Below are 15,492 nucleotides of genomic sequence, written 5' to 3' on the forward strand. Positions count from 1 at the left end.
CCTTTCCCCTAAAATGATCCAATTTGTTCTTGCTTTCATTACCCAAATTGCCTCCTCCATTTGAAGAGTAAGATTATACTCCTCAGATAATTTATTTTAGAGGTTGATAAGAAATGGGTTAGGGCGAGAGGCTAAAGCTTTTTGAATACCCACCAGCCTGGCCATAATTAGCTTCTTCTTGGCAAAAACATTTCCAAAAACCTCCTTATTCCATCTCTGGGCCTTTACTGTAAAGTCCGAGATAGCACCCTTCAACCTAACATCTTGTCCTTCCCAAGCTGCCCTAACCATAGTTGGGAACTCCTCATGGTTGAGCCAAATGGACTGAAATCTAAAGGGTCTGTCAAATACATTACCCATATTCAGATTCAAGTTTAACACCAGGGGGCAGTGGTCAATACTATTGCTATTTAGTACATACTTCTGAGTTCTAAGATAGTTTCCTTCTTCTTCTTCTTCTTCTTCTTCTTTTTTTTCTTTTTTGTGGAAAGAACAATGACACCTCCTTAGGAATAATTTATAGAAAATGGTTTAGAATATATTTTATAGAAAAATGATAAAATAATTAATTTTTTTGACAGCTTCTTATATTTCACATGAAAGTGATATCAAAATTTTCATAATATTATTTATTAACAATCGTCCTAAGACATAGTTAACATTACCTATAATTTATTATTCCTACCAACCAAAAACAAGATAGCAATCAATTAGGGTGGTTTCGAGTCTTTCAATGAGTCTTTTGGCTGAATATTGTATAAAATGAAGTTTATTTGAGAAAATGAGGAGAGATGCAAATTTCGACAATACCATTGCTGAAATTCTAAGAAAAAGTAGGAGAGAAGAGAGAGACATGATGTGACGGAAGGGAGAGAGAGAGAAAAAAAATGAATTATGGCAATACCATTGCCGAAATTAATGGAGAAAAAAATTTGCAATTGTGGCAATTCAATTGCCAAAATATATTGGGGTAGATATGAGATGTGATGGGTTTGAAGTATTTTGTAATCCAATTGGGGTGGTTTCAATTCTTTCGATGAGTCTTTCAACAAAATATTGTATAAAATAAAGTTTATTTAGGAAAATAAGGAGAGATGAGAATTTCGGCAATACCATTGCCAAAATTCTAAGAGAAAGTAAAAGAGAAGAGAGAGACATGATGTGACGAAAGGGAGAGAGAGAAAAAAAATGAATTATGGCAATACCATTGCCGAAATATGAGAGGAACAATGAAATTTTTCTCATATTTCGACAATTGAATTGCCACAGTTGAATTGTCACAATTACAAATTTTCCTCTTTTCACTATTCCTCTTATATTTCGGCAATTGAATTGCTACAATTGCAAATTTTTTTCTCTTTCCTAATTTCAGCAATGGCATTGCCACAATTCATTTTTTTTCTCTCTCCCTTCCGTCACATCATGTCTCTCTCCTCTCTCCTGCTTTCTTTTAGAATTTCAATAATGATATTATCGAAATTCGCATCTCTCCTCATTTTCCCAAATAATTTTGAACGGTGCTCATATCACAAATAAACTTCATTTTATACAATATTTAGCCAAAAGACTCATCTTTTGACATTAATTAGGTAGAGATCAAAGAAAAAGAGAATGGACGCACGTGAGAGAGATAAATAATTGAGAGAAAACAAGTGTTTTTAGATGGTAAAAAAGAAGTACAAATTAAATAATTATAATTAAGAATTGTATAAAAAAAGATTAAATGATACATATATAAATATAAATATAAATAAATAAATATATATATATATATATATATATATATATAAACGTTTGAGATGAGATAAAGCAAGTAAAACTCATCATTGTCCTATCACCATTTTGAAGCAGGGAAAATCCATACGAAGTAATGCAAGACAAGTGGGATGAGAAATTTTGACCCTATCTAACAAAAAAAATTATTTGGATAACTTGGTTTGCTTTTGGGCCAGGTTTTTCGTCCAATTGACTATATCATTATCCATGATATGGGACCATTATTTATTGTTTAGGGGTGCAATGCTAATCAAGGCCCATCCAATTCTAAGGTTTCATTGACTTTGCTACATGATGATTAGTTTTTCTTCAAAAGATGACACATTAAATAATGGAACCTCATCCATCATGACCTTTCAACCTTCATAATCTTTAAAATAATGATAAACGAATCAACCTACATTCAATATATAGTGTATTTTTTCCTATAAACAAAGGGTACTCATAAATTAAACAACTAATACAAATTTAAGAGGACATAGTCTCTCATAATACATGCCCAAATTGTCATAATAAAGCAAAACACAAATACCCACACACGGACTATTGAAATACAACAAAATCCTGGTTTAGTTCCATTCCTTCTCTAACTAGAGCATCAGCACAATAATTTTCCTCATAGAAACAGTACTTTATCTTCACTTAAAATATCGAACCGAGGAGGATCATACAATCCATAATAAGACTTGGATATTGTAAATTGTTGCAATAAGACTCAATAACCCATTTTAAGACTACCTTTGCATGATCTCATTTTCAACCGCCAATGAATTTATATTTATATACTTCAATAGGCCATCCCTCAAAACACAAAGCTCTGCATCAACACTGTAACTAAAGTTTGTGACAGCCTTCCATAGGTTTATTCCATCTCACTCTAACTAATTGCATGCTCTTGTTCATGTGAGACCGAGTAGCACAATAGAAGAATTCAGTAGCACAATGATTCACTTCTTTAAACAAATCATGACTTACCAGAGAATTTCTAAACACCACTCTGTTTTTGTGAAGCCAAAGGCTACAAATGGCTAAAGGGGAAAATTAATTGCTGCTAATGGTTCCTTGGCAACCTGTGTTTTAAGTAACCACATACACAGGTCCATGTTAAAGAAAACTAGGCAACAATCCAACAGCTTGGGTATTAGCCTAAAAGGATCTAACATTTTCACAATCTTTGGTTATATAGAGTGTTTATTCAGGATCTTTTAACGGGTTCAAAGATCCTTATTCCTAGCAGAAAGTTGTTGAGCTGTCCTTAACTGGAATTTAGGATTCTTATATAATTAATGATACTCAACTGATATAGATGCATGTAATATATTCTTCGGCACTTCTGCAAAATTATCATTAAAAAAATGCAGAACCGTAAGCGTGCATGATACTAATTAACTGCAATAAATTAAAACTAAACATGACAGCTGTGGGATTTGAACCCACGCCCTTTCGGACCAGAGCCTAAATCTGGCGCCTTAGACCACTCGGCCAAACTGTCGGATGTTGTGCTTAATTTCCCCAAAATATTTATATATATCAGAATAATATTCGAGGTATGACTTACTAACCTCAGAGTTCAGACCAAATTAAAAGTAAAATAAGAGAAACCCATTAATATTATCCAACCAAAGAGGCCTAGACTACCTCATCTACCATTGAATTAATATTTAATATACACACTATCTCATCACAACTCTACTTTTGATGTTGATTGAAATTTGGTATATATCGATACCAATCCCTTATTCTTTGGACACCTCTGCGCTTAGCCAAAAAGCGCTTGTGCCTTTGTTGTACTTGTATGGTTGTATGTGATTTTTTACTTGTTTTTCTTTATTGCTTTTTGTTTTTTTTCCTTTTCTTTTTCTCTATGTGTCTTCTTTATACAAACAAACCCGCATATATAGAACCACACCAATCAGCTGGATTGGCACTTTGGGGCATTGGCTCCTCAGAAGCTTCTACACAGGGATCTACTCGCCAATTTTATCTTTTTGCCAACCAAGAGGATTAAGGTCAACTATTTCATGTCTCCCTCGAGTAAATTATGAAAAACTACCAAGATTGAACCTTTGATGCAGAACATTTAACCTGTAATTTGACCATGTAATGCTAGAGTATCTATTTTTACACGAAGTACTCTTTTTTGAGACAGATCTAAGCATTACTATTAATCTAATTCGATTACTTATCAGAAGCATTACTATTAATCTAACCCTTTTTAATCAATTAATTGATTTTTTCCTCATTAACAAGAATATAACACCAAACCTAAAAGTACAAGGAAGAAACACCATCTCTTGGTGCAAAACGAGACATGGGGGGAAACATATGAGAATCCTTCCCACTTTTTACAATGAAAAGTCCAATTAGCCTTTTTTTTTTTTTTTTTGTGGGATAAGTTAGGCCCAATTAGCTTAGGAGAAAGAATTTCTTCAAATCGGTTTTAAGGAAAATTTCTTTGATTTCCTATACCGTGAATGTTAAAATCATTCAAATGCATTTTTAGTCATATGACTTATTTAATGAATTATATCACTTAAAAAAAATATAAATAAATAGACAAATTTTGAATCCAAATATGCCTAGAGGCTTAAGCTTCAAACCCCAGTAAGAAGATGTCATGTGTCATTATTATACATAACACACACTCACTTAATCAAAAATTTTAAATTAGAGGTTGTTGTGTTCCCATATGTGAGTTGGAATGTTAATTTAGGAATATTGTGACATTTTGTTTTGTTTCCAACATTAATCAAAAATAATACTGTCCCCCAAACATAATCTATAACCCCTTAGAAAAAATAAATAATATAATCCCAAATAATTACAATAAAAATCAACCCAAATAACAACAAGATTAGGCCAAACAACAACAAATTAACAAAATATTCAACAAAAACCCATTCAAAAAAATAAAAAATAAAAATCCCTAATCATTCTGGCTCATAATCCGTTCAACCTATTCTAAAAAAATAATCATTAATTTCATTTTTTCTAAAAAAATGGTACTAAGAGAGATATTGTAATTGTGAGTTCTCCTCAGCAAAACCAACAATTCTACTCTTCTTGGTGGCATATCTCTCTCTCTCTCTCTCTTATTTTATTATTCTTAGTTTAGCATTCGCAGTTTTTATTTTATCTCTCATTTATCTTTTTTTTTTTTGTTTTTTTAGTTTTGTTACTAAAAAAAATTGTAAAATTTCATATATATAATTTTTTTTAATAATATCCATATATTCAAGTACTTTTTATTATATTTTATGCAATTTAAATTTCTTACTTATTGCATTTCTCACTTCATGTGATTACCACCAAAAAAAAAAACATATTTCCAGCTGTGCAATGACAATGTCCATCAATAATAAAGTTTCCCAATGGTTTATTTGGTGGCTCCTGTGGCCTGCCCTTCATGATCAGGAATCTGACCGACCTGGCTGGCATGTGGATCTTCCTAAGTCAATGTTTCATGTTTTGACCTTTAATCAATTGGCTAATTATAATTAAGCCATTGGGAATTAATAAAAGGTTTATAAGCTGGTTACCCACTTGCAGAGACTCTTTCTTTTTCTTTTCTTTTTTTTTTCTTTTTTTTTTTTTTTTTGAAAGCGGTAAGAAGACAGGGTTTATTTTGTGAGTAATGTTGGATACATTAACTTTGGTATAGTTTGTGTTACAACTCGTCATATGATAAGTTATGATTAGTAAGGATGTGTCAGTAGGTCATATAGGGGCATGCCCTTACCAATCATAACTTGTTATATAACAAGTTGTAGTATAAAGTTGTGTTAAAATTAATGTACTAAGTATTACTCTTTGTAGGACAACAAAGGATATTATAAAAAAAAAAAAAAAAAATCATAATAGCATATCCTTTTCTTGGTTATTGTAATTGCATGTTGGTCATGTTTATACCAATAAAGCAAGTCTTCTGTGTCTCTGTTGCAACTTGCAAGGCACAAATTAACTTCCTTCGGTAAATATTTTTGTTTAATAGAGGTTAATGCTAATTCCAAGTAAAAGTAAAAGACATAAACACAAAGTACTTTATGTTAAAAGAAGATTAAAGAAATATTAAACACTGATAAGACCCTCTTTTTAACTTTTTGACCAAACACAAATCTATTGTAAATTCTTAAAATCTACATTTAAGATTCTTTTGTTTCACAAGATAGCTAGTTCTTTTAATTTCAGACCGCCAAATCCAGTTGTCGAATTCAAGAACTTTCTGATTATTGTATGACCGATCAAAATCACACCACGCTCTTAGATGCAAACACATGGAGCCCACCTCCATTTTTAATTTCTGCCAGAACCCGTTGGAGGGCAGCCTGGCTTTCTCTAAGTTCCAGTTCGGCACTTATCCATTTTTTGTATTTTCATTTTCATTTCAATTCCTATATTGCCCATGTCGGTACTTAGTACTTTCATCTTTTTTTTTTTTGCCTCAAAAATAAAAAAGTACTTTTATTTTTGATAAATGTCAAAGCATTGAGTATAATACTAAACCCCCCATTTAAAAAAAAAAAAAAAAGTATTGATTAATACAGTGAAGGGATGGTGTTCCCATGAACAAAAAGAATTGACTGAAAAGAAAAGCTACTTAGGTGCATAATTTATAAAATTAGAACAATTAATGAATGATTTTTATTTTTGTTATTGAAAATGAACTATTTCAATAGGCTTCAATCCACATATAATAAAAACAATCTTCCACATAACATCACGTTTGACTATTATCTTCATATGGGAAAAAACCAAAAAAGAAAAAGAGAAAAGAGAGAGTTAAATATTATGGGTTGTAATACATTTGTCTTATACTTTTTTTGGGTCAAGTAATACAAGAAAGAAATATAACTCTATAAGACTAATTTTCTTTTCCCCATATTCATATATAAATCATAAAATTTGATGTAGAAAACATTTAAGTAACTATATAATATGACCAATTATTAGCTCATTATTATCGAATAACGTACATACGTTTGAATAGTATTACATGGGCAAAAATGTACATACAAATAACTAAATTATTAACCAGACAATCTTCATGTGCAAAATCCTTATTCAAATACTGGCCATTTAATGCAACTGCTTCTCAGAGATCCCAGCTTAGAAGCCTCTTTCTCTTCCCCCAAAGTCCTTCAGCCCAAAATGGAAAGAAGAGTCTCTCCAATGCCCACTCTTCTTTTCATTGCAGCTCTAATGGCTGCTTCTTACTTTATTATATCTGAAGCAGCTGATTCTAAAGGATCATTTCAAGACAATTTCGATATAATGTGGTCTCAGGAGCATTTTTCAACCTCCCCAGATGGGCAGATCTGGTATCTCTCATTAGACAAAGAAACAGGTAACACAAATATGTACACAAGATTAGCTATACTTAATTCTATTTTTGCTTGCTTTAGTTTAAAGATATAGTCTTTGTGATAAGAAACTTATATAGTGTAGTTTATGTTTTCTTTTATTGTATTGTTGAATAGGCTGTGGATTTCAAACAAAGCAAAGATATAGATTTGGGTGGTTTAGCATGAAGCTCAAGTTGGTCGGAGGTGACTCTGCCGGTGTAGTGACAGCTTACTATGTAAGTCAAACATTGAATCTTATTGCTTCATATTTATAGCATTTGTATTTGTAATTAGAGATTGGCTAATTAAAATGATTGGAAAAAATTTATGTTGTAGATGTGCACTGAAAATGGGGCAGGGCCAACGAGAGATGAGTTAGATATTGAGTTCTTGGGGAATAGGACTGGGCAGCCTTATCTTATTCAGACTAATGTGTACAAGAATGGGACTGGTGGCCGTGAGATGAGGCATATGCTTTGGTTTGACCCCACTGAGGATTTCCATTCCTATTCTGTACTCTGGAACAACCACCAGATTGTGTAAGTTTCTCTTACCATTGAAATTCACTCTTTTTTCTCTGAGCTACTTGTTTAGATTCTCCTCCCCACTTGTACATGTGGTTACTCATCAAACACTTCGATGCAGTCACCGTAAATATCGGAGACAAAAGATGTCTTAGTTACTCTGTTGCTTTTGACTGAATGAGGAATACATAGACACAAACATTTTTCACAATTGCTAACATGTCCGGTTATGATTGAAGCAACTTTTCAGCAGTCACAAGTAAACAGTATGAAAATTTTGTGATTGGTGGTGTACATATGTTTATCAAAATTCAACCATATACATGTATTGGTCAAAACTTACGCAGTTGAATTTAATTATACTTAAGAAAAAATAATAACATTCCGATTGTGTTACATTAGTCCATACAATTACATGATTGAATTTATTTGAGAAACTTAAGGTATGCACCAAAGTTTTGTATACAAAGAAACAAGGGGAATTCTAACATGGGCTTTGGAAGAACTTATACTGACAGTTACTAACTTGAATTGCTATTCAAATATGCAAACAGGTTTTTTGTGGATAGTACTCCCGTAAGAGTGTTCAAGAACAATGGGGAAGCAAATAATTTCTTCCCCAACGAAAAGCCCATGTACTTGTTTTCTAGCATATGGAATGCCGATGATTGGGCCACAAGAGGTGGGCTCGAGAAGACAGACTGGAAGAAGGCCCCATTTGTGTCCTCTTACAAAGACTTCAGTGTTGATGGTTGCCAATGGGAAGATCCATACCCTGCATGTGTTTCAACCACCACTCGAAATTGGTGGGATCAGTATTCTGCTTGGCATCTCTCTGATTCTCAAAAAATGGATTATGCTTGGGTGCAGAGAAACCTTGTTATTTATGATTATTGCAAGGACTATGAAAGGTTCCCCACATTGCCGGTAGAGTGTTCATTGAGTCCATGGGATTGATGAGCAAAGTGATAAGGGATAAATACTACTTTATTTTTTATTTATTTATTTTCATATTTCATATTACATTGGTAAAAAAATGTGTAGTTTTGTGTCATTATTTTATTTGATTATTATTTAGATATTTAATTTATTCAAAATTTTATTTTGAATTCAAATATCTTCTTTTGCTAGATTTACATTTATATGTTGAGTTGTGACTTTAAACTTCTTACAAAAGTAATCAATGAAATTACTATATAGAGTAATGTCACACAAAAATAAGGCCAGCTTATCTTTTGATGTTGAAACTTGTTTAAAGCTTAGAAACTTTGAAGTTCAAACTTGTCTCATAAATAGTTGAAAATTTATTTGTATGTTAAAAATAAAGTAGAATGGCCAAGTATGAATAGCCTAAAAATATTCAAATGTTGACATTATAAATTTCCATATTTTCATATACTTCTATTTAAATAAAGAATTAGATATGTTTGTAGATTCATGAAATAAAAATAAAAATAAAAATAATTTATTTTCATGTTTATGTTTATTTTTATAATGTTTTTGTTTAAAAAATTTTATTCAAATAATGATAAATATTAATTAATATATTTTTACTCTTTTTAGACCTTTAAAATTATGTATAAAAAATCAACAAGTAAGTTGACATTTATTAGTTATATGATATCCTTGATTACATGCAAGCCACGCCAATAAACATACAAAAGCAAAATAAAATTAACTATAATTATTTTATTGGAATTTAATTACAATGATAATTTTAAAAAATGCAATATAACATTATACACCTTGGCACTTTGTTGTTATTGCAATTGTGTGGCATGTACCCATTTCACCAAAAGAAAAAAAAAAAATAAATAAAATCAACTGTGTCCTTTGGTATTCTTTCAATTCGAGAATTATAAAATAACTTAAGTCCAAACTAGTCGCAACAAAATATAGATTATAACTTACTAGAGCTAAAACATGATAATATATCTAAAACTGAACAGCTACACTAACTCTCAAAAACTTAATGGAAATTGGAGTTATGCTTTTTACATTAAGCACACTCGACATATAACTAAAAAAATAAAATATATCAAAGCTTTATTTTTTAAAGAAAAAAAATGTATCAAAGCTATCAACTCTAAATCTATGATCGCTAATAATATTTAAATTAATATCTTTTTATTATTTACACGTACATTAAAAAAAAAAAAAAAAGATACTTATAAATGAACCCATAAGTGTGATTCCTAGTAGTGTTGCAACGTGATCAACTAATTTAGGAACCGCATATGATATGAATTTGTAGTCCACAATATTTTGACCAATTTAGACTATGGTTGCCAACTAGAAAGCAGAAACTCATCTCTTTCAAATTGACTTCTTTGGAAGATTAATAAAATATCAGTGATTTTCTTTTTTGGCTTCAAATGAGCCTTGCAAGTGAGGATAAAAATTTCATCAAAAACAATTTACATCTAATATAAAAGGTAAGACTATCTTTAGATACTTAAACTTGTTTAAAACTTAGAAACTTTGTTGCTTAGCTTCTTTCTCATAAATAGTAAGAATATCTTATCAAAAAAAAAAAATAGTAAGAATATGATTTATATGTTAGAAACGAAAGAGAAAACAGTATGAATAGCCTTAAAAATTCAAAATTTGACATAGAAATTTCTATATTTTCCTATGCTTCTATATGAAAAATTTGTAACATATGTGTTTGTGGAATCAAATTAAAAAAATATATATTTATTTAAATGTTTATGTTTAATTTTATGATGTTTTATTCAAGTGTTGTATTCAAAAATAATTATTTTAAACAAATATATTTGTAACCCTTTTAGATTGTTTTAATTAGTATGAAAAAAAAAAAAAAAAAAAGTTGGAATTTCCCAAACTTTAAAAAAAAAAAAAAATCAATATTTTATAGATCCATAGTGGTCGTGTATATATATATATATATATTTAAGGCATAATCTTTGCTGTCTTAATTCTTTAAATGGTTTTTAGAGCATGCATGAAGATTATCCAACTTCGCCTTAGTGTGTCTTTTTCTTAAGAATACTTTTATCGATAATGGTTTACAGTTAGCTAAAAGAGTAAAAGTGAGTTATTTACAATGTCTTAAACACCATAATTTTAGCTAGGACAAAGTTAATTTGTAGGCAATGACTACAAACTCCCACTAAAAAAATTAATATGGCTACATAATTTAAAAAGTCTAAAAATTGAATTGCATTTTTCTTAAAATATATGTTAAACTTCGTTCAAATCAAATATTATTTACTATTCAATCCATAAATTTATTTTATATGGATAATTAAATATTACAAAAACTTGAAATTTAAACGTTTGATTGATGATATATTTATTGATTTTTTTTTATCTTTTCGAAATTTTGCAAACATGAAAGATATTATAAGAAAATTTAATATAATGTTGGATTTGTCAAAATTCACATCTAATAAAATAATTGGGAATTTTGTAGCCATTGCCAACAAACTAGCTTGTAGACAACCTTTGTTCTTTTAGTTATTATATAACTCTTCTTATGTTTTAATTTAATGTTGTTTTAGTTAAGAATTGATAGATTTTTAAAAAAATTATTGATTAGTTAGTAGCTAGTATAAAATTCATTTTAGATCATATTATTTTTTTTTTAAAGAAATTATAATCTTAAAGGAGTCGAAATTATAATTTTTACTGGATATGAATTACAAACAATGGATCGTAAACTTATATAATCTTAAACTCATAATATTATTGTGGTCCACTCACATTTTTAAACTCATAATGCAAACAAGATCGGATCTTAGACGCCTCTTGTATAACGACAAAAGGATTAAATATTTGCTTATGCTAACATTCGAAAAACAAGATGAATAAGTAATTCCATTGTGATTAAAAAAAAAAATAATAAAAAGACTAATTTCTTCATAGTAAATCTACAAAAGAGTTATGATTCATAATTTTGACCACCCACATAGACTTCGTGTTACCATGTGCCTTTTTTATTTATAATTAAAGTGTAGTGGGATCGTGGTTTTTATGTTTTTTTTTTTTTTTTAATTGAACTTTCTTTTAACTTTGCCTATTAATATATATATATTTCAACTGCTTGTAAGTTATCGGTTGAGTTGTGGTTTGCCTTTTTAATTATTAGAATCTGTTTCCTCTTTTTTGTATGTGGTTGTTTCTAAATAATAAAAAAATAATAATAATTTGTATATATATTTTTTTTTGAGAATAATAATTTGTATACTTGATTCTTAACCTTTGATTTTTTTTTTTAAATCATTTTTATAACAAACAAAAATAGAATTCTTGAAACGTAGAGCTCATTACCTACCATTACCCCTTATCCATTCCCCATATTCTCCAATCTCCATCATTCTAAGGAAGCCTTCCAAGTTTTTTACTATAAACGCTCCATCCAAGCCATGTATGATCCTTTTGAACCTTTGGAAACAAAGGTTGAAAATTGAGAATCAAATTATAATTTAACATGTGAATAAATAAAAGTGAGAATAAAAAATTAAGGAAAACTATATGGTAATATCATATATATATATATATATATATATTATGAATCCGAATATGGTTTTTTTTTTTTTTTTTAGAAAAGTTAAGAAATTGTATTGATAAAGTGGAAACTCAAATACAAGTAAAGGCCAATTTTTACATGATCCATTTAATTGAAGTGTAATAATATATTCACAAATTTTTTTATAATTTTACAATAAATCATGTAGGTTGCAAATTATTATTGGTTCTAAGTTTTTAGTTTTAACATGTACCCACCCACCCCTAAAATTAATTATTTATTTAGCTATTAAACCGACTCTTTCTGGGCTTTCCCCTGGCACCTATATATTAAGGCCCAAACGAAACTGTATAGTTAGGGCTCCGATTTTCTCAGAGCAAAAACAAAAACAAAAATTCACAGTTTTTGACAACAATGGTGTGCGAGAAGTGTAAGTTCTTTGATTTCTTTTTTTTTTTTTTCCTTTTCCCCCAAATTTTCGATTCTTATATATTCGATTCCTTTAATTAATCATCAAATGCTTAATTTTATAATTGAGATTATTAAGAATAATTAATGATTGTTGTTATTGTTGTTGTTATAGGTGAGAAGAAGCTAACGAAGGTGATAGTACCAGACAAGTGGAAAGCAGGTGCAAGCAACACCACTGAAGGCGGTGGCCGCAAGATCAACGAGAACAAGCTCCTCTCCAAAAAGAGCAGGTTTTTTTTTTTTTTTTTTTTTTTTTTTTTAATAATTTTTTTTAGTATTAGATTTTCTTGCTCTGTTGAATGATTTACTTGTTTGGGTTACTATGTTAGAAACAAAAAAAGGGGTTTTTTTTTTAAAAAAATTATTAATTATTATATAGGATCAACTAAAAGGAATTTTTTTTATTTTTTTTTATTTTTTTATTTTTTATAATTATTGCGAAAGAGTTAGCTAAAATTGAAATATTTTATATTATGGTCCAATCTAATGAAATCAAGTTTGTAACTTTTGTAATGCCGGCGCGAAAGAGTGATAAGCTAACTATAAATCTTACTAGGAAAATGTTGGGAATTTGTTTTTTTATTTATGTTGTTGATGCGACACCAATCATGTTATTGTCATGTTAGTTTGTAATCTTTTTGTAGTGGAAATTGGTAGTAAATTTAGTTTTCTTTTTTCGTCTAGTGAAAAGTAAATAAAGCAATTCTGGTGTGAATTTTGATTGATGAGATTTTGTTACTCATGACGTACTATTACTATCATGGGCACATTGTTAATATTTGTATTTGATTTTGTTTGTGCAAGGACTAAGGATTTGTGGAGCTTTTCTGGTTTTCCTTTGATATATGTGTGTTTTTTGACATGGGTTTTATTGCAATGCATGCTGAAAGGGCTGTTTTTGTACCACAGCATTTGCAGTTTTGATTAGTTTCATGTTCGGCTACAAAACTATGATTATTGTGTAGATTTTGTTTAATTGAGTTCGTAATTACAATTGGAGAGATGGAGTGTAAAGGGATTTTGGTGAGTTCTGAACTTGCAAGCTCTTTTTCTATTGTGAGAATTGACTAGGCTAGATTACTATCACACAAATAAACCGAGCACTGCAGCTAGTGATCTTGATTTTAAAATTCTAATAGTTGTAATGGGGTCTGTAGACGCATGTTCAAATTATAGGGCTAAGTGCAATTCCTGTGTAAAATAGTTTACATAAAATTTAGATCAACTTGAGTTGCATCAGATGTGTATCAGAGAGGACTGTTCTAGCAAATTGTTTCATCTTGTTATCTTCTTTAGTTAAGGTAATAACTAATAGCAAATATAGGTCACACTTTTAACTATTTAGTTGATGTTGTGCAGATATTGTGAAGGATTGTTGTGACGCTAGAATGAGTTAGATACAGAATTGGACAAATTTCACTCTAGGTCTAGGTACACCACAAATATTAAAGTATTTTATGTGACAGGTTGCATATTGTGCGTTGATTTGGGCAGATATAAGTTAAAATTTGTTGTAACAATGAGTATGGCCTCGGATAGGGTTCGAGGGGCCTCAAGTAATGTTGTTGTGTACAAGAGTTCATGTAGCCGACTCAATCAGTTAGGATCAAGGCTTTAGTTGAGTTGAGTTGAGTTATAGCTTAAACTTTATTGTTGCGTTCATTGGAGTTGCTAACTTTGTAATGCAGAATATATTTATTTAGTATGCTGATTTTCATGTAACATCTTTGCCTATTGTAGTTAATTTTAACGGTCAGCGTTGTCAATTTAGGTTTGCATTTTAATAAACTTATCCAGAGTATTTTTTTTCCTTGCAGATGGACTCCATACGGCAATACAAAATGCATCATATGCAAGCAACAAGTACACCAGGAAGCCAAGTACTGTCACACCTGTGCTTATTCGAAAGGTACTGACTATGATGAGCAATACTAGGGACATGACTCTTTTCACAATTTGCTAAGGTGGCAAGTTGTGATTGGTGCAACATCGCTTTCATAGATGGCCCATCACTTATACCACTTATATTATGCATCAATCACAACATGTCACCTCAACAATTTATGAAAAAAGTTATGAATGATTTTGTGCCACTAAACTTACTGAATTATTATTTGATGTTGCTTATCTGTTTGGTAATTATAATAGCTAAAGTTTCATGCTAGGAAACGTCTTAAATGTACTTTCTTGTGCAGGAGTCTGTGCAATGTGCGGTAAGCAAGTACTTGACACCAAGATTTACAAACAGAGCAATGTATGACGCAGACCAGATACTAGCTGCCTTCTCTGTTAGTGTCTTTCCCTAAGTGAACTCGTCAAAATCATTAGAGGATGTAAACTTTCATTAACTATAACATGTATACTTGGTGTTAGTAATGAAGAATAGCTCATTTTATATTCTGATGCTTTGTACTTGTAACCTAGATTATGGTGTTTCCATGTAAATTTATCTTTAAAATGGACAATTTCTTTCTGTAGATACAAGTGGCAAAATGTGCTTGGGTTTCAGATTTACTTTCTTTTATTTTTATTTTATTTTTATTTTAAATCCTCATGCATTTGCCTTTAATCCCAGTTTAGCATGGAGGTAATGATCAGGTGGCTAGGTTATCAATTGTGGTATAGGTTTTGAAGTTGCTATTATATGTCTTTCTTATTTTTTTAGTTGGCATTGATAGGTCTGTAGTTGGTATTGCACCTCATCATCTGATTATCACTTATGTTTAGGGATGGCAACGGGTCAGAACAGGGGTGGATCATGGGTGCCTCGTCTTTACCCTGTCCCCTTTTTGGTACTGGAAAAGCCTGCTTGGAGTGGGATAGGTAGGGCCGAGGTAGAGGTATTTTGTCATTCTTAATTAAGGGAATTTGTCATTGATGAGATGGA

The 15,492-nt window shown here is 30.4% G+C and overlaps 2 protein-coding genes and 1 non-coding gene across 3 annotated transcripts; 2 read left to right on the forward strand and 1 right to left on the reverse strand.

The window, feature by feature from the left end:
- Positions 1–3,188: 3,188 nt before the first annotated feature.
- On the reverse strand, positions 3,189–3,268 carry TRNAL-UAG (transfer RNA leucine (anticodon UAG)). Its single transcript has one exon. It is a non-coding gene; the product is annotated as a tRNA-Leu (tRNA).
- Positions 3,269–6,843: 3,575 nt separating this feature from the next.
- On the forward strand, positions 6,844–8,757 carry LOC126727178 (probable xyloglucan endotransglucosylase/hydrolase protein 8). The gene is made up of 4 exons (XM_050432725.1): positions 6,844–7,120; positions 7,254–7,354; positions 7,455–7,657; positions 8,197–8,757. The coding sequence occupies exons 1-4, from the start codon at positions 6,856–6,858 to the stop codon at positions 8,597–8,599; spliced, it is 972 nt and encodes a 323-aa protein (XP_050288682.1). The 5' UTR covers positions 6,844–6,855; the 3' UTR covers positions 8,600–8,757.
- A 3,656-nt stretch (positions 8,758–12,413) lies between these two features.
- LOC126727179 (uncharacterized) lies at positions 12,414–15,119 on the forward strand. Its single transcript, XM_050432726.1, has 4 exons — positions 12,414–12,564; positions 12,718–12,835; positions 14,423–14,514; positions 14,801–15,119. Exons 1-4 carry the CDS (start codon positions 12,549–12,551, stop codon positions 14,863–14,865), a joined length of 291 nt encoding a protein of 96 aa, XP_050288683.1. The 5' UTR covers positions 12,414–12,548; the 3' UTR covers positions 14,866–15,119.
- Positions 15,120–15,492: the final 373 nt, after the last annotated feature.

Source organism: Quercus robur, chromosome 5 (genome assembly GCF_932294415.1).
Source record: "Quercus robur chromosome 5, dhQueRobu3.1, whole genome shotgun sequence".
NCBI classification, from domain to species: Eukaryota; Viridiplantae; Streptophyta; class Magnoliopsida; order Fagales; family Fagaceae; genus Quercus; species Quercus robur.

Excerpts from the sequence above, each read along its gene's own strand:
- LOC126727178 (XM_050432725.1), top strand. The coding sequence starts at position 6,856 with ATGCAACTGCTTCTCAGAGATCCCAGCTTAGAAGCCTCTTTCTCTTCC. Across the intron at positions 7,355-7,454 it reads GTGTAGTGACAGCTTACTAT|ATGTGCACTGAAAATGGGGC; the intron begins GTAAGTCAAACA and ends TTTATGTTGTAG. Across the intron at positions 7,658-8,196 it reads TGGAACAACCACCAGATTGT|GTTTTTTGTGGATAGTACTC; the intron begins GTAAGTTTCTCT and ends ATATGCAAACAG.
- LOC126727179 (XM_050432726.1), top strand. Across the intron at positions 12,836-14,422 it reads CTCCTCTCCAAAAAGAGCAG|ATGGACTCCATACGGCAATA; the intron begins GTTTTTTTTTTT and ends TTTTCCTTGCAG. Across the intron at positions 14,515-14,800 it reads CACCTGTGCTTATTCGAAAG|GAGTCTGTGCAATGTGCGGT; the intron begins GTACTGACTATG and ends TTTCTTGTGCAG.